The sequence below is a fragment of the Phascolarctos cinereus genome, unplaced genomic scaffold (assembly GCF_003287225.1).
Source record: "Phascolarctos cinereus isolate Bilbo 61053 unplaced genomic scaffold, phaCin_HiC Scaffold_5;HRSCAF=322, whole genome shotgun sequence".
In the NCBI taxonomy this organism is placed as follows: Eukaryota; Metazoa; Chordata; class Mammalia; order Diprotodontia; family Phascolarctidae; genus Phascolarctos; species Phascolarctos cinereus.
Window position 1 is genome coordinate 254828293 of NW_027555958.1, and position 22318 is coordinate 254850610.

A 22318-nucleotide genomic window follows, 5' to 3' on the forward strand; every position below is an offset into this window, starting at 1 on the left:
ACAAGCAGCCAGAAACAAACAATTCAAGCATTGTGGAAACACAATCAGGATAACACAGGATTTAGCAGCTTCTACATTAAGGGATCAGAAGGCTTGGCATATTTTATTCCAGAGGGCAAAGGAGATAGAATTACAGCTAAGAATTACCTACCCAGCAAAACTGGGTATAATCAATGAGGGGGAAAAAATGGACATTCAGTGAAAAAGAGGACTTTCAAGCATTCTTTTTTTTTTTTAATTTTTAGGCAATTGGGGTTAAGTGCCCAGGGTCACACAGCCAGTAAGTGTCAAGTGTTTGGTCTGAGGCTGGATTTGAACTCAGGTCCTCCTGACTTCAGGGCCAGTGCTCTATCCACTGTGCCACCTAGCTGTCCCAACTTTCAAGCATTCTTGATGAAAAGACCAGAGCTGAATAGAAAATTTGACTTTCAAATACAAGAGAATACAAAATCAAGAAAAGCATGAAAAGGTAAATAGGAAAGAGAACTCATAAGGGACTTATTAAGGTTAAACTGTTTATAGTCCTACATGGAAGATGATGTTTGCAACTCATGAGACCTTTGTCTGTATTAGGGTAGTCAGAGGGAAAAAAAATTTATATGTATAGATAGATTGATAGTTAGAGGGCACAGGGTTAGTTGAAGATGAAAGGGTGATATCTGGAGAATAAAATTAAGAGGTGAGAGAGGATTATACTGGGAGAAGAATGGGACAGGCAGAATGGGGTAAATTATCTCACATAAAACAGACAAGAAAAGGTTTTTTACAGTGGATGGGAAGTGGGGGAAGGTGAGAGGGAATGAATGAATCTTATTCTCATGGGATTTGGCTTAAGGAGGGAATAACACACACACTCAATTAGGTATGGAAAGCTATCTTACCCTACAGGAAAACAGTGGGGAAGGGGATAAGAGAGTGGGGGGGGGATGATAGAGAGGAGCACAGATTGGGGGAAGGGGTAATCAGAAGCAAACACTTCTGAAGAGGGACAGATTCAAAAGACAGAACAGAATAAACAGGGGGTGGGATAGGATAAAGGGAAATATAGTTAGTTTTCCACAGCATGACTACTATGGAAGTGTTTTGCATAACTGAACATGTATAACCTGTATTGAGTTGCTTGCCTCCTCAATGAGGGTGGGTGGGGAGGGAGGAAGGGAGAGAATTTGGAACTCAAAGTTTTAAAGACAAATGGTGAAAAAATTTTCACATGCAACCAGAAAATAAGGTACACAGGCAATGGGGTATAGAAATCTATCCTGCCCTACAGGAAAATAGAAGAGAAAGGGGATAAGAGAAGGGGCGGGGGAGATAGAAGGGAGAGCAAATTAGGGGAAAGGGTATCCAGGATGCACAGTCTTGGGGTTGGGGGGGGGAAGAGATGGGAAGAAAATCTGGAACTCAAAATCTTGTGGAAGTGAATGTTGAAAACTAAAAATAAATAAATTAATGAATCCTAAAAAAAAAAGAAGACACAAATGAGAAAACTGAGATAAAATTATATTCCCACAATTACAAAGGCAGTAAGCCAGGATTTAAACCAAGTGCTCTGAGTCAGATCTAGTAACATTTCTGCTATAACATAAAGTAGATGGAACCTAGTTATTTACTTACTAGGAACCATAATGCATGTGTATCTTAATGACTTTTAAAGTTAATTCACAAACTATTTATTGAACATCTACTATAAACTGAGTACTGCACTGGGGAAAAGGGGAGAAATAAGAATAGAAGACTTCTCATTTCATTAGTTTTTGTGAAATAATAATTAAATATTCTATGTAGATTTTAAAAAATAAATGAAATTAAAAAAAACAATACTGCATAAAATATCAATCTAAAATTCTCTCCTTTTAAACTGAAGAAAATAGCATAAATACCCTAGAAAAGACATAGTGAGCTATGCAGGTAAGAACCTTATTTTTTCAACTCCTGGGTTCATTCTATCCTGGATGTGACTCATTGGATACAGTCTCTCTGGTTCAGAAAGGGAGTATTAAGGAAAATCAATTTAGGGCAGAGAGTATTTGGAACTGAATCCTGTTCTCAATGCTGGGATGAAGAGTACTTTGTACTAAGAAAGCAACACTACATTAGGAGGCCAGAGAATATGAGTTCTATTCTTCTTCTACTACTTATTAAGTATGTGACTTTGGGTAACTCTTGTGAATCTCAGGAAGATAATATTTTGGAAAGCAAGAGGCTAAAGCAGGTAATTTCTTCTGACTCTCAGATATAAGATTCTAAGCTGCTACTGCTCTAGTCTGGGCCATTAGAGGACTTGGACGGACTGATCCTGTTGGGGCTATTTATGAACATTATACATTATCACCTTTGGTGGGTCACCTAATTATACTTATTGCTGGAAGATCACAGAGAAAATATCCCAATTTTTGCTAAGTTATGTGCATAAATACATATCATTACTACATATGATTAATCAAGAAAGCACTGGTCTAGTCATATGGAGAGAATGATTGATAACATATGTATCTCCAGAGTGATTCACTAGTTCCCATGAAACATAAAGACCTAAAGGAAGCCTCCTGGCAGATTACACAGACACTTGATTAAAGTTCTATGGAAAAACATGGCAACAAAACATCAGAGATTCACTATAGTACTGAAAAAGAATGTATAGCAACAAATACATCCTGCATCTTGCCAAGCAGGGTAGATTGTTTGGGAGTGGACTAAAAGTTCACAGGAATCTGAAGCATTAAGTTTTACAAACTGGAACAAAAAACTCAGTCTTTGGCAAAAGTACTTTCAATATGTATATTATCCAGCATTTCCTCATTTCATATTGTTTAGTTTTTGTTTTTGCTTTTTGGAGAGGCAACTGGGGGTTAAGTGACTTGCCCAGGGTCACACACAGCTAGAAAGTATGAAGCGTCTGAGGCAAGATTTCAACTCAGGTCCTCCTGACTCCAAGGCCAGAGCTCTATCCACTGTGCCACCTAGCTGCCACCTGTTTCGTATTGTTTAGAAGGTAGCTTTTTAAAAATACTTATTTACACTGCTTGGCTTTGGAATCAAGAAGAAAAGGTCAATCATAAATGATTCCAGGGGAGCAATAATACCAATTTAGTAACAGAGAAGTGCTAGATTCTGAGTGCAGAATAAGATACACACACACACACACACACACACACACACACACACACACACACACACCCATACCCACATATTTGTTTTGCTGGACTGTGTATATTTGTTGCAAGGGTTTTGCTTTTCTGTTTTAATCGAGGTATGGATACGAGCGGAGAGAATCAATTTTTGTTAATTAAAAAAAGGAGAGAGAGTAACCTGAACCCCAGTAACAAGTAAGATAAAGAAGATACTAATATATGGAGGCAAAGCTGACTTTGTAGGTAAATGAGCCTTGGTGGGATGAGACCCATAATCAGAATATCAGTCTGGAAAAAAGATGATTACAGCTTACTCTGCAATCATCCCACCACTCCCCCTAATTTTCAACTTCAGTTGCACTGGCTCTTATCCTGCTGCCTTGTAACATATCAAAATCATTTTTATCCTTAAAAAAAAAAAACAAAAAATCTTTTACCTAACTCTACACCATCAACTAAATTATTATGCTATATGTTTCCTCCTTTTTAGGCCAAACTCTAACAAAAAAAAGTCTATAGGTTGTCTCTACTTTCTCACTTCCCACTCACTCCTCTACCCCTTGTAATGTGATTTTCTTCCCCACTACTGAATTGAAACTTTTCTCTGAAATCACTGATGATTTCTTCGTTGCAAAAACCCAATGTCCTTTCCTCGATTCTTATCACTGTTGACCTCTCTCCTGCTTGCGACACAATTAACTAACTACTACCCTTCACTACTCTCTTTCCTTAGTTTTCATGACATTGCCCTGTTGTGGTTCTCTTCTAAACTAATTAAATGATTCTTCTTACACTTCTTTGCAGGTTCATCATATGTGTTCTGCTCCTGTGCCCTCTCCTCTTCTCTCTCTACATTTTCTCCCACTAGAATGTAAGCTATTTGCAAATAGGGATTATTTCATTCATTGTACTTATATTCTCAAAGTCTAGCACACTATCTGGCATAGAATAGGAGTTTAATAAATAATTGTTGATTTGACTGATTGATCTATCAGATCTCATGGATTCAACTATCATATCTATAAAGACTATTCCCAAATCTATACAAAAAGCCCTCATCTCTCTGGGGCACTCCAGTCCCATTCTCCAACTATCTGCTAGAAATTTCCACTTACATATCCTATAGACATCTCATACTCAATAGGTCCTAAGTAAAATTCATCATCTTTCCCTATAAATCTGCCTCTTTTCCTTTATTCCCTATTTCTGTCAAAGGCACCACCATTTTTCTAACCACTCAGGTTCATAACCTCAGTCATATGTCATTCTTCTTTATTCTTTCCTTCCCCTCCAATCAGTTGTCAAGCCTATTAATTCAACCTTCTCACCATCTCTCATTATTATTCCTTTCTCATACCACGATTACCTTCATTAGGCCTTCCTCACTTCTCAGGTACACTCTTGCAGTAGCCTCCCCACAAATCTCCCTGGATCCAGGCTCTCTTCTTTCCAAATCACTATCCACACAACCACCAAATTGGATGTTCCTATAGTGTAAGTTTGGCTTGGTTATTCCCTGCTCAAGAAATTTTACTGTCTTTCCATTTCCTCTAAGATAAAACATGAATTACTCTATTCAGCACTGAAAGAGCTTCACAGCTACAATCCATCATTCCAGGCTAATCATATAACTTCTTTTCATACCTATGTTCCACCCAGACTGATCTACTTGCCGTTCCCTGTTCACAACATTCCATCTCCAGTTTGCATGTCTTTGCAAAGGCTATGCCCTTACCTGGAATGCTCTCCCTTCTTTTCTTTGCATCTTGGAACACTTAGCTCCCTTCAACGCTCAGATCAAGCGCCACCTCCTTTAAGAAACTTCTCTTATTTCTCCTAGTTGTCCCCCTTCACTGAAATAAATTTGTATTTATTTTGTCTCCTGCATTTGATCATTTGTGAACATATTGTATTGCACTAATAGATTCTAAGCTCCTTGAGGACAAAAACTGTCTCACTTTTGCATTTGTACTCCAGCATCTAACATATTTAGTAGATACTTAACAAATACTTGTTAACTGATTTGAAGAATACACATTATTATTCAAAAGAAACAGAAGCAAGATGAGGAAAAGGCAAAGTTAAGATGATGCTGCATGTTAACATGATACACTTAAGTTAGGAAGTCTGGGAATCTAGAAACCAGAGTAGGGAAATATAATGGAAAACACCTGCACAAAGATCAATACAGGTAAAAACAAATACATTAACACAATATTGTAAAGTGAGAATACAGTCCTGGCCACATGGACTAAGGAGCTCTCACGGGAATGAGGAATTAGATTTCTTTTGTAGCAAAATCAGATTTGATTTCTAACAATTAGAACTATACCAAAATGGCATGAGTTACCCAGGGAAATCATAGTGTAAAAGTTAGGACAAACCTGAAAGGTCAACTAATTCAATCTCCTCATTTTATTTAAGAGATTCAAGCAAAGGCTGGATAGCTTGGATGTGGTATAAAAGGGATTCTTGTTCAACTATGGGTTGGACTTTTGAGATCCCTTCCAACTCTGGGTTTCTGTGATTATGTAAGATGACAGAATTGAAATGATGGAATAACCACTTCTGGTGAGTTATTTTTATCTTGGATTTTCAGCACAAATACAACAAAATACTTTGCCAAAAATGCAACTCATATTCCACTGCTAAAAATGTTCAACTACCACTAGAATATAGCATGAAAGCTATTTCAGAATCAAAAGCAGAGCAAGGGCAATGGAAATCATCATCCTATCTTATCCTACAGAACCTAAATGCTGAAAAATTCAGCAGCTAACATAAAGATAATAATTCTGACCATCAATAAAAACATTCTTTGAATGAATATTTTCAGAGAGAGATGTAAAGTAGTTCCATCACTAAATTATATACATAGGCTTCAGTTCCTTGGAGCACTCATTTCTTTCACAATAAGAAGTCATTCCATATCTTGAATCTCAAAAGCAAAAAACAAACCAAAAAAAAAAAACCCAAGTAAGTATCAAATGACCTAGAAACAGTATACTATGCAATGAACTTACCAATGCAAATTCAAATAGAAAAAAAAAAATAAGACAGGCTTTCCACTCTTAAGTTCAATAACATAATGTGCTTTGAGTCAGTCCTTCCTACCTTCTTTCTTTTATTCCTTTTTTTTCCCCATGAAAATACAGGGAAGAGAGAGTATCTAGAAGGAGCTAACAGTTGATAGTGTCAAATGCTACAAAGCAGTCACAATCCTTTGCATACAGAACACTTCAAATCACAGAATTTGAGTTGAAAGGAAGCTTGGAAGTCAAGTTGTCCAATGCTCACACAAGAGGAAGAAGCCCAACAAGCAGTCATCCAACTCCTGTCTGACGATTCTCTGCAGGAGGAACATATCACTCCTTTAAACAGGTTTTGCTATTTTTGGATAGATCTAAATGTTAAGGTTTCCCCCTCCGGCCTTGGCAGTCATGACTTAGCTGACTTCTCACCTTGTTACATCTTTCCCACACGCAGGCCCCATTCTCCAATGCTGAGTCCTCCTAGGGCCTTCATTTTAGAGACAGAACCAGGCTGGCCAGACATCCTTTCTTCCCATCTGCGCTTCTGACTCTCCAGAGTTTGCTGCTAAGCTCCCAAGGTACCTTCCCCCGCCCCCCCTGCCGCCCCCCCCCCACTTTCAGCCTTCTTTTGCATGTACTCTTTCTCCATTAGAATGCAATCTTGAGGACAAGAACTGTCTTTTTGCTTGCATTAGCAACCCAGCATTTGGCATAGTGCCTAGCACTTAATAAACACATGTTGCCTTCCTGCTTGCCTACTAACCCACTCTATGTAAAGTTGGAGTTCTGTTCTTTTACTATTCCTTATTTCCAAGAAATGTGTGGTATTTTCAAATTTTCTCATGAGCTAGCAAAGAGACACCTGCTATTCTTCTTATACAACAGAGGAAAGGGAAAGAGTCAAAGAGGCGAAGTGATTTGTTCACATTTTCGAAAGGTCAGTAGTATAATCAGATAGCTCCCATAAAGTGCTTTACAGTTTACAGAGTTTTTTCCTCACAACAGTGCTATCACATAAGTAACACAAATATTATCATCCTCATTTTACCAATGTGGAAACTACGGCTCAATGATTTGGTCAAGATCATACTGCCAGTAAATGGCAAAAATAGAACTCCAGCTCAGGTCTCAAGACTCTAAGCTCAGTGTTCTTTTTATTATCCAAAGTAGCCTCTCAAAAATAATTTTTTGAATTTTAGTTGTTAAACTTGAAGGTCTCTTACTATTATTTATTCTTTCATTAACCTTTCATTAACACAAGACCCATATATGATTTCTTTGGCAAAAAGGGGTACCCAATAAATGTCAATCAGGAAAGGACCTGATTTCACATACTTCTTAAGATGAAAGCTCTGTTCCCTTCTAGTCAAACTACTGAGTCCAGAGACAAAAACTATACATGGCCAAATCATATTACATGCAAACTTAGTGATGAATATGCAATGAAATAGAAATTTATGAGTGAAACAGCTATCATTATTTAGTTTAATCAATCTAGATTGCTAAGCAAAACATCTTCCTATTATTCTGGAGGTCAGCACCTATTAAATTTAATTCCATCAAACCTCATTAGCTGTGATTTTGCCTTCTTCTGCTATCATTTTTCTCAGGGTTGCCACTGTGCTGAAAAGTGGCACTGCCAAACCAATCCGCAAGAACCTCTGACTCTTGGACTGGAAGACCAATGTAACATTTAAGGATCTGGAAAACAGAAAGAACATATTTCTGGAAAGACCGAAATGAATGGCACTTCCGTGTTGCAAATTACCAGGTTCAGCATTTAAGAGGCTAATTTCTGCTTCTGTATTTTAAAGTACACTTGAGAGTCACAATTTTACAAGGACTCATTATGGTAGGTTTCTGCTTCACACCAGGAATGCAAATTTTAAAATCACAGTTAAAACGTTCCTTCTTTTCAATTATTAAGTACTTTTTCTCCCTCACAACTCTCCCCATTCACTAAAAAAAAAAATGAAAGAAAAGGAAAAAAAAAATAGAAAGAGAGAAAGAGGAAACAAGCAAGAAAGAATCAAAGAAAATAAAGGAAGAATCACTGCATAATATAAGTATAGTAAAGTAAAACTAAATTCCCAGATTGGCCACATCCAAAAACTTGTTTCTCATTCTGCATAGTGGCACATCATCTCTGTGTCATAAGATGGGCAATATCCTTCTTCATTAGTCCTCAGGGATCATGGCTGATTATTTCATGATCAGAATTCTTAGGTCTTTCAGAATTGTTTGTTTTTATAATATTGATGTTACAGTATAAATTGTTCTCCTGGTTCTGCTCAATTCACTCTGCATCAGTTCAGGCAAGATCCGAGTTTCTAAAACTTCTTTTTCTTCATTTCTTAACCACAGTAGCTTTCCTTTATATTCATATGCCATAATGTGTTCAGTCATTTCTCAAGTAATGGAAAGTCTTTTAGTTTCCAGTTCTCTGCCACCACAAAAAGAATCACTATAAATATTTTTGTATACATAGGACATTCTTCTCTTTCTTCAATCTCTTTGGACATATGCCTAGTAGTCGCATTGCTAGGTCAAATGATATGCATGTACTGTTTAGTAATTTGGGGGTGGGGTGGGAAGAATAATTTAAAATTGCTTTCCAGGATAGCTAGACAAATTCATAGCTCCACCAACAGCGCATCAATGTGCCTATTTTCCTGAATCCCTTAAAACATCTGTCACTTTCGGTTTTTGTCAGCTTTGCCAATCTTATGAGTATGAAGTAAGAACTCACAGTTGATTTAATTTGCATTTCTCTATTAGTGATTTGGAGAATTTTTTTATACTGCTATAGATCATTTGGATTTCTTCCCCTGAAAAATGCATTTTCAAATCATTCAACCTTTTTATCAACTGAGGAATGGCTCTTATAAATTTTATTCAGTTCCTTACATATCTTGGAAATGAGAACTTTATCAGAGGAACTTGCTACATGGTTATCATTCTTAATAGGCGAAATTGAGCACATTTTAAATAAACCATAAATTTAAAGATAATGCTTCCTTGGAGCAAAACTTCTAAAAATGAATACTAAAATACATATAAGTATCTTCCATATTGCTTCACAGTAGCTTATATTTAGTATGATCAACAGCATGGTTCAGTAGAAGAACTGACTCACATAGAAGAACTTAATTCAACAGAATCTGTGGCATTTACTGCTTGCTGTTACCTTAGGCAAATCAACTGAACTCCTGTGCCTCAGTTTCCTCATCAATAAAATGAGGGGGTTGGTTTAAATGGCTTCTATACAAAACCTTTACTATACAAAACTTCTGACCTAGAGGATTATATTCCTCAGAGATCAAAGACAAAGGAAATAGGCACAACTGTACACATACAAAAATGCATTATAAAAATACTCATAACAGCAAAGAACTAGAAATAAAGTAGGTGTCCATCAACTGGCTGAATAAATAATTTTATATAAATGTAATATAATATACTATTCTATAAGAAATGATAAAAGGCAGGTGCTTAATAAGTGCTTTAAAAAATTTTAATCTAGGGGGCAACTAGGCGGCACAGCACCAGCCCTAAAGTCAGGAGGACCCAAGTTCAAATCCGGCCTCACACCAAACACTTGACACTTATTAGTTGTGTGACCCTGGGCAAGTCACTTAACCCCAATTGCCTAAAAACAAAAAAACAAACAAAAAAAATTTAATCTACCATCCACTTGAACAATTTTTTCTTTTATTCCCTTCTCCAGGTAAAATATTCATATAATTCCTTCCATTGATTCAGCCATAATCCATGCCCTTTATCACCCTGATCACCCTCCTCAGGATGGTTTTCAGCTTGTTAATGTACTTTTAAAAACACAGTACCCAGTCTTGGGGTGGGGGAGAGGGGCAAGATAGGGAGAAAATTGGGAACTCAAAATCTTATGGAAATGAACATTGAAAACTAAAAATAAATTTTTTTTTAAAAAAAGTATAGCTTTCAAAAAATAAAATAAAACATAGTACCTAAATGTGGTATGAGGGAAGTTCATAAATCACAGTGAAATGAATGCTATCCCTTTGGTTTTTTTTCATAAGAAACTGTTAATAATGAAAAGTGCTTTTGTTCAAAGGAAGAGGTTTGTATTCATTTTGAAGTTACATATGAACATTTCTGATATCTAATATAAGTAGAAAAATAACTTTGTTTTAATAATACAACTATGTTCTAATATGTTCTAAAATACCTGTATGAAGAAACAGCTTTTAGATGGGATTTTGGCCAGTTTTAGAGAGATCCAAATGACCTTTAGTATACACTTGCCTTAACTCTTTTCCAACATCAGGATCTTTTCTAATGAATCCTGTCTTCTCATTATGTAGTCAAAGTATTTAAGCTTTAGCTTTGTTATTTGACCTTCTAAAAAACTGTCTTAATTTCTTTAAGTATTGACTAATTTGATCTCCTTGCTGTCCAAGGGACTCTCAAAAGTCTTCTCCAGTACCATAATTTGAAAGTATCACTTATGTGACGCTCAGCTTTCCTTATAGTGCAACTCCTACAAGCCATACATTGCTACTGGAAAAACCATAGCTTTGACTAGATGGACCTTTGTTGGCAAGGAGATGTCTCTGCTGTTTAATATACTGTCCAGATTGGACATAGTTTTCCTTCCCAGAAACAAGCACCTTTTAATTTCATGGCTGTAGTCTCTGTCTGCAGTGATCTTTGAGCTCCCAAATATAAAACCTGAAACTGCTTTCATTTCTTCCTCTCTTTGCCAAGAAGTGATGGGACCAACTCCCATGAACTTAGTTTTTTTGATGTTAAGCTACAAGCCAGCTTTTACACTCTCCTCTTTCACTCTCATAAAGAGGCTTCTTAATTCTTCTTCACTTTCTGCCATCAGAGTGGTATCAACTACATATCTGAGATTGCTGATACTTCTTGCAGCAACCTTAATTTTGGCTTTTGATTCATCTAGCCTGGCATTTCCCATGATATACTCTGAATATAAGTTAAATAAATAAGGTAATAAAGTACAGCCTTGGAATTTTCCAATCTTAAACCAATCAGCTGCTCCATACTCAGTTCTAACTGTTGCATCCTGACCAGCATAGAGGTTCCTCACGACCTGGCATTCCCATCTCTGGGGCTTTGCCACATTTTGTTGCGATCCACACGGTCAAGGCTAACGTGTAGTCAATGAAGCAGAAGGAGATGTTTTTTCTGGAACTCTTTTGCTTTTTCCATAATCCAGCAAATGTTTGCAATTTGTTCTCTAGTTCCTCTGCCTTTCAAAACTAGCATGCTCTTCCGGTAATTCTCATTTGACATACAGAATCTTAGGCATAATCTTGCTGGTATGTGAAATGAGTGCAATTGTTTAGAAATTCAAACATTCTTTGGCATTGCCCTTCTTTAGGATTGGGACAACTGATCTTTTCCAATCCAGTGGCCACTTAAATTTTCCAAATTTGTTAGCATACCTAATGCACTTTAACAGCATCATCTTTTAGGATTTTAAACAGCTGAGCTGGAATTCCATCACCTATGTTACTTTATTGTTAGCAACACTTCCTATGGTCCACCTGACTTCATTCTCCAGAATGTCCGGCTCAAGATTAGTAACCATACCACCACGGTTATCAATGATGTTAAGATCTTTCTTGTGTAGTTCTTCTCTATTGTCTTGCCACATTTGTTAATCTCTTCTTGCTTCTATTAAGTTTCTACCACTTTTGTCTTTTATCATTCCCATTTCTGCATGAAACATTTCCTTGATATCTCTAATTTTCTTGAAGAGATCTCATCTTTCCCACCTATTGTTTTCTTCTATTTCTGTGCAATGTTCACTTAAGCAAACCTTATCTCTCCCTGCTGTCCTCTGGAATTCTGCATTCAGTTGGGTTTATCTTTCCCCTTCCTCTTTATCTTTCACTTTCCTTCTTTCCTCAGCTATTTGTAAAGCCTCAGCAGACAGCCATTTTGCATTCTTGCTCTTCTTCTTCTCTAGAATATATTTTTCTTGCTACCTCCTATACAATATTGTAAACCTCTATCCATAGTTCTTTGGGTACTCTATCTACCAGATCTAAGCTCTTAAATCCATTAGTCACTTCTACTTCATAAGGGATGTTATTTAGGTCACACCCATATGGTCTGATGGTACTCCTTACTTTCTTCAATTAAGTCTGACTTTTGCAACAAGAAGCTTATGATCTGAGCTCCAGATCTTGTTTTAACTGACTATTTAGAGTTTCTTCACCTTTGGCCACAAATTACATAATCAATCTGATTTCTATATTGACTATTTGGTGATGTCCATGTGTAGAGTACCTTTTGGGTTGTTGAAAAAGAGCGCTATGACCAGTGAGTTATCTTGACAAAACTCTCTTAGTCTCTGCCCTACTTCATTCTGTACCCCAAGGCCAAAGTAATGTAGGTGATGGAATTCCAGCTCAGCTGTTTAATCCAATTATGCTTTGATTTCCTACTTCAGCATTCCAATCCCCTATGATGAATGTGATATCTTTTTTTGATGTTGTTTCTAGAAGACTTTGAAAGTCTTCATAGAACTGATCATAGTTAACTGAAAGAGCTTCAAAGGCTATGTTCCAGTAGAGGATTTCTTCAACTGAAGAGTGATGAGGATCAACAGTCAAACAGTGAGCAGAGCAGCAGTTTAGGGTAGTGCCAATGTTCCTGAATGGACCGCTGAAACAATGTGTTTCAAGAATATTTTAAGGGGGAGAGAACTTTCAGCTAAGGGAATCAGAGAAAGGATCTTCATAAAGGATGCAGCACCTGAACTGGTCAAAAAGAAAAAGGACAGAGAAAGTCATAAGGTCAAAAGCTTTCCAAAGAAGGGTTAGGTTTAAAATTGAGTTAATTGGTTGGAATCTGAAATCCACATACCTGGTCTGACATGACGGAATGGGTAATGACACACAAAGGAAAGGATCAAAGGTATTGCTCTGTTTTTGGCAGTGAGGACAGGTCAACGAAGACCTATGACAAAAACAGATTAAATTTAAGACCACTTGTTAATGTACTTTTATGGCAAAAGCTTTTTCATAAATTGTATCTATAGTTTATAATTTATAATTATAATTTATATATATGTACATATACATACACACACATACATATATATATATATATATATATATATATATACATATATACACACATATATATACACACACACACATATATATAGTTGCAAATAGACACATTTTCCCCACCTTGTAAATAAAATTAAATACCACTGCATTGGTTGCTAATCAGCGGAGGAAACTGAAAAATCAGGGTGGTAAAATGGTCCTACTACCTTCAACAGTATAACATTCATAACACTGGCCAGATGCATTTTAATGTATCAGAACAATGGGATCATAGCGCTAGAGGCCTCATTAGACCTCATAGGCCATATTAAGTACTAACTCCTTGTTTTATAGATGAGAAAACTGAAATCCAGTGAGGTAATGTGACTTGCACAACGTCACACAGGTAGTATCAAATGGGATTTAAACCTGATCTCCATTGTTTCCAAAGTAGCACCTGCTATTTCCCCTGCTCTTGAGAACACTGAATTTTAAACTAATACATATTATTATTTAAATTTAGAGTAATTTCCTTGCCTTATTCCTAGTTAAGTCCCACTGGAAAAAATACAATTTGAAAATGATTGCACTGCATGTGTCAGCATAATGAACCGGGCTGCCAGACACGGATTGTACACAAGACGAAGAAATCACTATTTTACTGGGTCATCTGTGTGGTACTTTCTATTAATAACAGCTTTAGAATTGGAAAAAATCCTAGGAATCATCTAGTCTAACCCATCCATGTTACAACTAAAGAAACTGAAGCTCAGAGAAAGGAAGTTACTCACCCAGGTCACACAAATATTAAGCAAAACTTAAGATCTGAACCCATACCTTCTGATTCAAAAGCTAGTACTTTTCCTACCATATATCACATTGCCTTTTCTGCTCTTCTTTGTCCTCCTCTACCCTTACCTTTTCCCCAAATAGTAGCCATAATACAAAATAAAGTACAGTTTATTATCTATTGAACAAAGTTTTATTCTTGTTCATCTATTCAAGGAGACATGAAATGTTCTACACTGTAAAATTTTTTAAAGCACCCCAAAATTAAGTGTTTGTGCATGTGGATTCCCAAGTCCATGGACATGAGTTTACAATGGTTCACATAAACAAACATCAGACAGCTTCAACACTTGAGGAACTATGCTGCACATCCATATACTATGGCAGAAGTCAGACAGCAAAAATATTGTTTCAGTCCTACCCCGGGATATATGGGCAGGGTAAAGAAGAAAAATAAAGCCACACTGCCATACAATTTCTAGTCCTATTTTCTCATGACACTCTCCATCAAACTATAGTGGATAGGGTAATGGACTTGTAGCTAGAAAGATCTGGTCTAAAATTTCTGCCTTGGATACTTACTAGCTATGTGACCCCGGGCATGTCATTTAACTTCTCTGTTCCTCTTATCTGTAAAATGAAGATATCAGACTCAATGTCCTCTAATGTTTCTTCCAGCTCTAAATCTCTGATCCTAAGATTCGTCTCACTAAAAGACTAACATACACTTGTAACTCCATCAAGGGACTTCATGTTTAAAAAGCTACCAATTACATGAAGAATCCAAGAAAGCCTTCCTCCAGACTAAATTTCAATGAAAAAAAATTCCAAAGTCACTCAGCTCCTTGACATCTCTAGGTCTAAGATAACAACGGCATAACAATATCCCTTTCTTCTATGTTATTATACTTAACACATCCCATCCTCCTGACTATAAAATCATCCAAACTAAGTAATTTCTTATTACTCCTGCAATTTACATCTTCCAATATTTTAAAATGCTAGTTAATGATTAAAAAAAAAAAGGCTTTACTGGAAAACTCTCCATACAAATGGAGGTGGCTTAGTCAGCCATCATTAATGAAGCTTTAATGCCCTCTCCAGCACTGCTGCAGCTCACCAAAATGAATATTGCCATTCACTCATGCTTTAAATAAACTGCGTCTCTAACTTTAAAGTCTCTTGCTTTAGGATAGGAAATAACAAATATTTTTCTGTTTTCGTGTTAATTTTTCAGGGGTGTAATTTTTCCCTTAATTTTGCCACACACATTCATCTTCTCAGACCATTCTTTATACTTCTGACTTCACAAAATACATAGACAATCCACTGCACATGTTTAATTGGTAGGCATATTAACTTACTGGCATTATTATTCTCCAATTTCCCGCCAAATGTACCTTTGTTAAACCTCCTTTTCTTCTCTTAAACTTCCTTCCTTCTTTTTCTTTTATACTTTTCTCTTTTCTACTACCTGTGCCTTAAACCTATGATTGGCACCCACAGACACTGTTTAGCCACACAATGAGCACTTGAGGCTGAAGAAATTGATCATATCTATTTTATAACATTTTCCCTAAAGTCCTTGGAGCATTTTTTTTAAACAGAACTTATGCTTCCTCAACATATAATTGTTAAACAGTTGGTATTATTACTTTATTTACAACAGCAAAATGCTGACGATTTAGTGTTTGTGATGGAGTTAAGACAGTTCAATTTAATTAACATTTATTAAGCACTGACTATAAAAAAGAAAGACAGTACAATCCCTGCCCTCAAGGAGGAGGCAATTACAATCTAATGGGATGGTGTTGTGGACACCAACGCTCACATACTCCATGTTCAGTTGACTTTTATAAGGTAGATTTCTTTTGTCTGTTTGCAGAATCACAGGATCAGAATTGAACTGAATCTCCAGGGTCATCTACTCTAGTAAATGTCCAAACAGGAATGCTCAGTACAACAGCCCAAAACGTAGTCAGCCAGCCTTTATTGGATGATCTCCAATGATGAGAAACAATCTTCCATCAAATAAATTCATTTTACCTTTGATTCTGCTTAATTCACTTTGCCTTACTTCACCTAAGTCTTCTCAAACTTCTCTAATTCTTCTCAAACTTCTTTAAATTTTTCATATTCATCAAGAAAATGTTATATACAGTAACAGCAATATTGTTCAAAGAATAATTGTGACAACCAAGTTATACTGAATACTATAAATACTCAAATCAACTATACACCTCCAGAGAAAGAACTGCTAAACAGAAATACACATGGCATGGTTTTACATATATTTATAAATCTGTGTCAAACGGTGGCCTACTCTAGTGCTGGGTGAGGAGGGGGGGAGGAAAGGAGGGATATAGTTTGGAACTTAAAATGTAACAAAAAGAAGAAGAAGAAGAAGAAGAAGAAGAAAGAAACATTTAAAAAAAAAGGTAAAGGCAAAAAAAAAAATCTTCTGGCCACTAGTTCAAAACCAAACTTTCAACCTAGTCAAGACAATCCAAAATGAAGTTCCATCTTTAATACTCAAACTTATCAAATCCAACTTCAAATACATAGTCGCTCTGTGACCCTAGGCAAGTCACTTACCCTTTCTCAGACTCAGTTTCCTTATCTGTAAAGTGGGCATAACATTATCACCTAGGGCTGTGAAGATTAAATGAGATAACTTTTGTAAAGTACTTTGCAAATCTTAAAGTATTATTATTATTATTAAGGGTAGGAACTATATCATATCTCTTTTGAATCTTCCACAGTTCACAATTCTAGAAAAGTACGCATTCGAATAATTGTTCAATCAAGTTCTTAAACTGCAGAAAGACACCTAGAACTTTCCCAAATACGACTGCTTGCCCTAAACCTTCTGGAACCCACATTTTTTTTTAACAATACTAGTAAAGATATTGTGGCAGCTATATGGTGTAGTGGATAGAGCTCTGGCCTTGGGAGTCAGGAGAACCTGAGTACAAATCTGGCCTCAGACACTTGACACTTACTAGCTGTGTGACCCTGGGCTAGTCACTTAACTCTGCCTCACCAAAAAGCAAAACAAAAAACAAAACAACAACAACAAAAACTCAACAATACCAGTCAAGGCATAAATCTGGACATCTGAGAATTTTTATTGCTAAATAGGCTTACAGAGCAGCTAGGGGAAGAAGTGTGCATGTATATGTGTTGTGTGTGTGTGCCTACATACATATGTATACATGTGCATGTATATATCTGTATCTATAGATACAGGTAGACAGATATCCCCCTTCTTACCTATACTGGGCTTGAAAGTGATTCTGAACAAAACTTTGTCTTGGAGAAAGCTGATCTGATGATAGAGTTTTCCCCAAATTTTTGCTGGGCTCAGACTGGGGCTGTGAAAAAAAGATGAAAATGAAGATTAGGTAAGTACTTTCAATTACCCAATAAAACCATAGCTTTCTACTGGCTGTACTAGAGTCACTCAACTCCAAGGTCAACTATTTCAATGCTTCCCTGACTACCCCTCAGACTCCCATGCCCCTTTTGTCCTTGGTGAATCAATTCACAATTTGGGATCAGATCCAACATTCAATTCCTCTGTACTTAAGCCAAAAGTTCATCAGAGAAAAATACAGAAGTTAAGAGCTGGAAAGGGGAAGAGACTGTGAATGAATGGAGATAGGAGATGGAATACAGAGTTCAGTCAACGGTAGGCCACTTTGGTTATAACAGTGAGAACATGACTAATAAGAAACAGGGCTAGAGAGGGAGGTTAGAGCCAGATCATGGCAGAACTTAAATGCTAGGCTAAGAAGTTTATATTTTGTCCTAGAGGCAATGGGGACCCACTAAAGTCTATAAAGAAGAATGATGTCAGTCTAATACCTCAAGAAGATTATTCTGGCACTTCTGTGGAACTGTTCTGTGGATTGGAAAAGCGAGAGACTGGAAGGCAAAGTGACCAATCAGTAGGCTACAAGTGCAAGCACTAAACGTCTGAACTGGGGCAGTGTGAGTGAAGAAAAGGAGATTCAGTAAAACACTGCAGATACAGAATCACTAGAACTTGGCAAGTGATTGGATATTAGAGTTGAGGAAAGCGTCAAAGATGGGAGGATGGAGCCAAGATGGCAGCGTGAAAGCAGTGACTTGCTTGAGCTCTCCCCCAAACCCCTCCAAATACCCGTAAAAAAATGGCTCTAAACAAATTCTAAAGCAGCAGAACACACAAAAAGACAGAGTAAAACAAATTTCCAGCCCAAGACAGCCTGGATGGTTGATCTGAAAGGCATATTGTGCTGAGCTGGGAGAGGAGCACAGTTCAGCGTGAGCGTGCAGGCAGCAGCAAACATGGAGCAGGCCTCAGAGGTATGAATCACAGGCAGCTGTGGTGGTTTCCAGACTCCTCAATCCACGAACACCAAAGACAACTCAGAAGGTCAGTGGGAAAAGTCTGTTTTTGCGGTGAGAGAAGAGCTAGATCAGAGCCAGTTCCAGAGCGCAGAGCGCAGGTTCCAGGGCCGTGGCTGTGTCCTGAGCTTCTGGCCCACAGACTGAGGGGGAATCAAGTGGCTGATCAGAGGTGGACTGCAGGGATCTCTTTGCCAGTGCTGAGGCTGGAATCTCTTGCTTTGCCCGTGCTTGGATCTGAGTCAGTCCTGGGTGGCGGTCCTGGGGTGAGAAGGAGCATTAGCATGGTGGAGCTTGTAGTGGTGGTGAAGAGGAAACCCTCCTCACAGTTCCAAGAGAGAAAAGACTGCTTGTGGCCGGTCACTCAAAGACCAGAGCACAGGCCAGGAAAAGAGTAAACACCTCGACCCTTATCATACCACCTTGGAAGAACTGAAAATTTACAGGTCCCTAGAAGTATCTCTGAAAACAGCTATACAAACACCCGAAGCTTGGGACACTACATTCTCCACATTGGAAGCAGACTTTTACCTTAACAAAGAGTTTAAAACTCAAGTAGTTGGCTGGGATCATGAGCAAACCTCGCAAAAAGAGTCAGACTATATTATCTTACTTTGGTGACAAAGAAGATCAAAACATACAACCAGAAGAAGACAACAAAGTCAAAGCTCCCACATCCAAAGCCTCCAAGAAAAATATGAATCAGTCCCAGGCCTTGAAGAGCTCAAAAGGGATTTTGAGAAGCAAGTAAGTAGCAGAGGAAAAACTGGGAAGAGAAATGAAAGTGATGCAAGAAAATCATGAAAAACAAGTCAACAGCTTGCTAAAGGAGACCCAAAAAATACTGAAGAAAATAACACCTTAAAAAATAGCCTAACCCAAATGGCAAAAGAGGTCCAAAAAGCCAATGAGGAGAAGAATGCCCTAAAAAGCAAAATTGGCCAAATGGAAAAGGAAGTCCAAAAGATTACTGAAGAAAATACTTCCTTAAAAATTAGAATAGAGCAATTGGAAGCTAGTGACTTTATGAGAAATCAAGACACAGTAGAACAAATCCAAAAGAATGAAAAATTAGAAAACAATGTGAAATATCTCATTGGAAAAACAACTGACCTGGAAAATAGATCCAGGAGAGAGAATTTAAAAATTATTGGACTATCTGAAAGCCATGATCAAAAAAAGAGCCTAGACATCATCTTTCAAGAAATTATCAAGGAAAACTGCCCTGATATTTTAGAACCAGAAGGCAAAACAGAAATTGAAACAATCCACCCACCTCCCCCTGAAAGAGATCCCCAAAGGAAAACTCCTAGGAATATTGTAGCCAAATTCCAGAGTTCCCAGGTCAAGGAGAAAATATTGCAAGCAGCCAGAAAGAAACAATTCAAGTATGGTGGAAACACAATCAGAGCAACACAAGATTTAGCAGCTTCTACATTAAGGGACCTGAGGGCGTGGAATATAATATTCCGGAGGGCAAAGGAGATAGGATTACAACCAGGAATCACCTACCCAGCAAAACTGAGTATAATCCTCAGGGGGAAAAAATGGTCATTCAGTGAAATAGAGGACTTTCAAGCATTCTTGATGAAAAGACCAGAGCTGAATAGAAAATCTGACTTTCAAATACGAGACTCAAGTGGAACATTGAAGAGGTAAACAGGAAAGACAAATCATAAGACTTATTAAGACTGAACTGTTTACATTCCTGCATGGAAAGATGATATTTATAACTCATGAGACCTTTGTCAGTATTAGGGTAGTGCAAGGGGAAAAATTATATGTATGGAGAGAGTGAGAGAGAGAGAGAGAGAGAGAGAGAGAGAGAGAGAGAGAGAGAGGGCACAGAGTGAGTTGAAGATGAAGGGGTGATATCTGGAGAATAAAATTAAGGGGGTGAGAGAGGATTACACTAGGAGAAGAAGAAAGTGAGAGGTAGAATGGGGTGCATTATCTTGCACAAAACAGACAAGAAAAGGTTCTTACAGTGGAGGGGAAATAGGGGAAGTTAAGAGGAAATGAGGGAATCTTATTCTTATAGGATTTGGCTTAAAGAGGGAATAACATACACACTCAATTGGGTACGGAAATCTGTCTTACCCTACAGGAAAATAGGGGAGGAAGGGGACAAGAGAGCAGGGGGATGATAGAGAGAAGGGAAGACTGGGAAAGGGGTAATCAGAAGGAAGTAATTCTGAGGAGGGACAGGGTCAAAAGAAAGAATAGAATAAATGAGGGGGCAGGATAGGATTAAGGGAAATAGAGTTAGTTTTTCACAACATGTCTACTATGGAAGTGTTTTGCATAACTACACATGTATGGCCTGTATTGACTTGCTTGCCTTTTCAATGAGGGTGGGTGGGGTGGGAGGAAGGGAGAAAATTTGGAACCCAAAGTTTTAAAAACACATGCTTAAAAAAAATATTTCCACATGCAACTGGGAAATAAGAAATACAGGAAATGAGGTACAGAAATCTATCCTGCCCTACAGGAAAATAGAAGGGGAAGGGGATGGGGGGTGGAGATAGAAGGGAGGGCAGACTAGGGGAAGGGGTATTCAGAATGCACACTGTCTTGGGGTGGGGGGAGGGGCAAGATGGGGTGAAAATTTGGAATTCAAAATCTTGTGGAAGTAAATGTTGAAAACTATAAATAAAAAAATTTATATTAAAAAAAGGAAAAAAGAGTCAAAGATGACATTCAACTGGGTACAAACCTATGCGTATAGAAAAATAGTTAAATCTAGAAGAGGAAGTAATTTTGAGAGCAGTATTACCATTAAGGGATTTCCAGCAAGGGGTAACTAGGAACAGGTCCCATTACTAGTTTCCTCGGGCTGCCTACATGGTATTTCACTTCCCAGAGCTTTCACCTCCAGATATTCTCAATAATTATATCTAGTCACAACGTCTTTTATAATCCTACTATCTAGCTTTCCTCAACTCCCAGGAGACAACAGCCACTCATCGCTCCATATAACACAGCCTTTTGCAACCAAGCTTACAGATCTTGCATCTTTATTTTTGATAATTCTCTTCGCACTCCAAACGATAGTGGCTATTCCCTTTCCAATGGAAATGGGTCTCATTTAGGATCTCTGCCTGCTAGTGTCATACCAGAATATGTAATTGTTTCTAAAGTCTTCTCTTCTACCACAACCCTCAGGGAACCATTTCCTGTTGTATACTAGAAATGGTTCTTTTTCTCCAGCTCTATGTTGGATCATAGTAACTTATTTATAATACATTTTTATTGATGACTTCTGCTTCATACTTATCCCAAGTATCCTTCCCTCAGAGGTCCTTCCCACACAAAATACAGTATTTTTCAGAGGGGAAAAACATTCAGCATAATTGATCAATACACTGAAAAAGTCTAAAAACCTATGAAATATGTAATACGTGTGGATCCCAGTTCCACAAGGGAGTTTCCTCTCATATATTTTCATTTGAGTACTTCTTCATCTTTGTGATATTGTTACATTCACTTTGAATTTTTTGGTGTGTAGTTGTTGTTTCCACTTATGTTGCTGCAGTTGCTATATATATTATTTTCCTGGCTCTATTTACTTCACTGTGCATTAGTTCACATAGATCTTTCCATGTTTCTCTGTATTTACCACTTATAGCACAGTCCATTACATTCATGTGCCACAATTTGTTTAGCCACTCCCCAACTGATGGCCATGTACAGTGTTCCAAATCTTTGCTATCATAAAAAAATGTTGCAAAAATATTTTGGTGTATATAAGGACTTTGTTCTTATTGATGGCTTCCTTGGGGTACAAACCCAGTAGTGGAGTCTCTGGTTCAAAGGGTAGAACAAGGGGCAGCTAGGTGGCACAGTGGATAGAGCTCCGGCCTTGGAGTCAAGAGGACCTGAGTTCAAATCAGACCTCAGACACTTG

The 22318-nt window shown here is 37.5% G+C and overlaps 1 protein-coding gene across 2 annotated transcripts in view; it reads right to left on the reverse strand.

Moving 5' to 3' along the window:
* USP43 (ubiquitin specific peptidase 43) overlaps positions 1 to 22318 on the reverse strand; it is a 119219-nt gene that overhangs the window by 63210 nt on the left and 33691 nt on the right. For both annotated transcript variants that reach the window (XM_020966742.1, XM_020966741.1), the window contains exons 3-5: positions 17293 to 17393; positions 13043 to 13135; positions 7729 to 7864 (exon numbers count right to left, since the gene is read on the reverse strand). In XM_020966742.1, coding sequence (XP_020822401.1) covers positions 7729 to 7864; positions 13043 to 13135; positions 17293 to 17393 — 330 coding nt within the window. The remainder of the gene's footprint in view (positions 1 to 7728; positions 7865 to 13042; positions 13136 to 17292; positions 17394 to 22318) is intronic.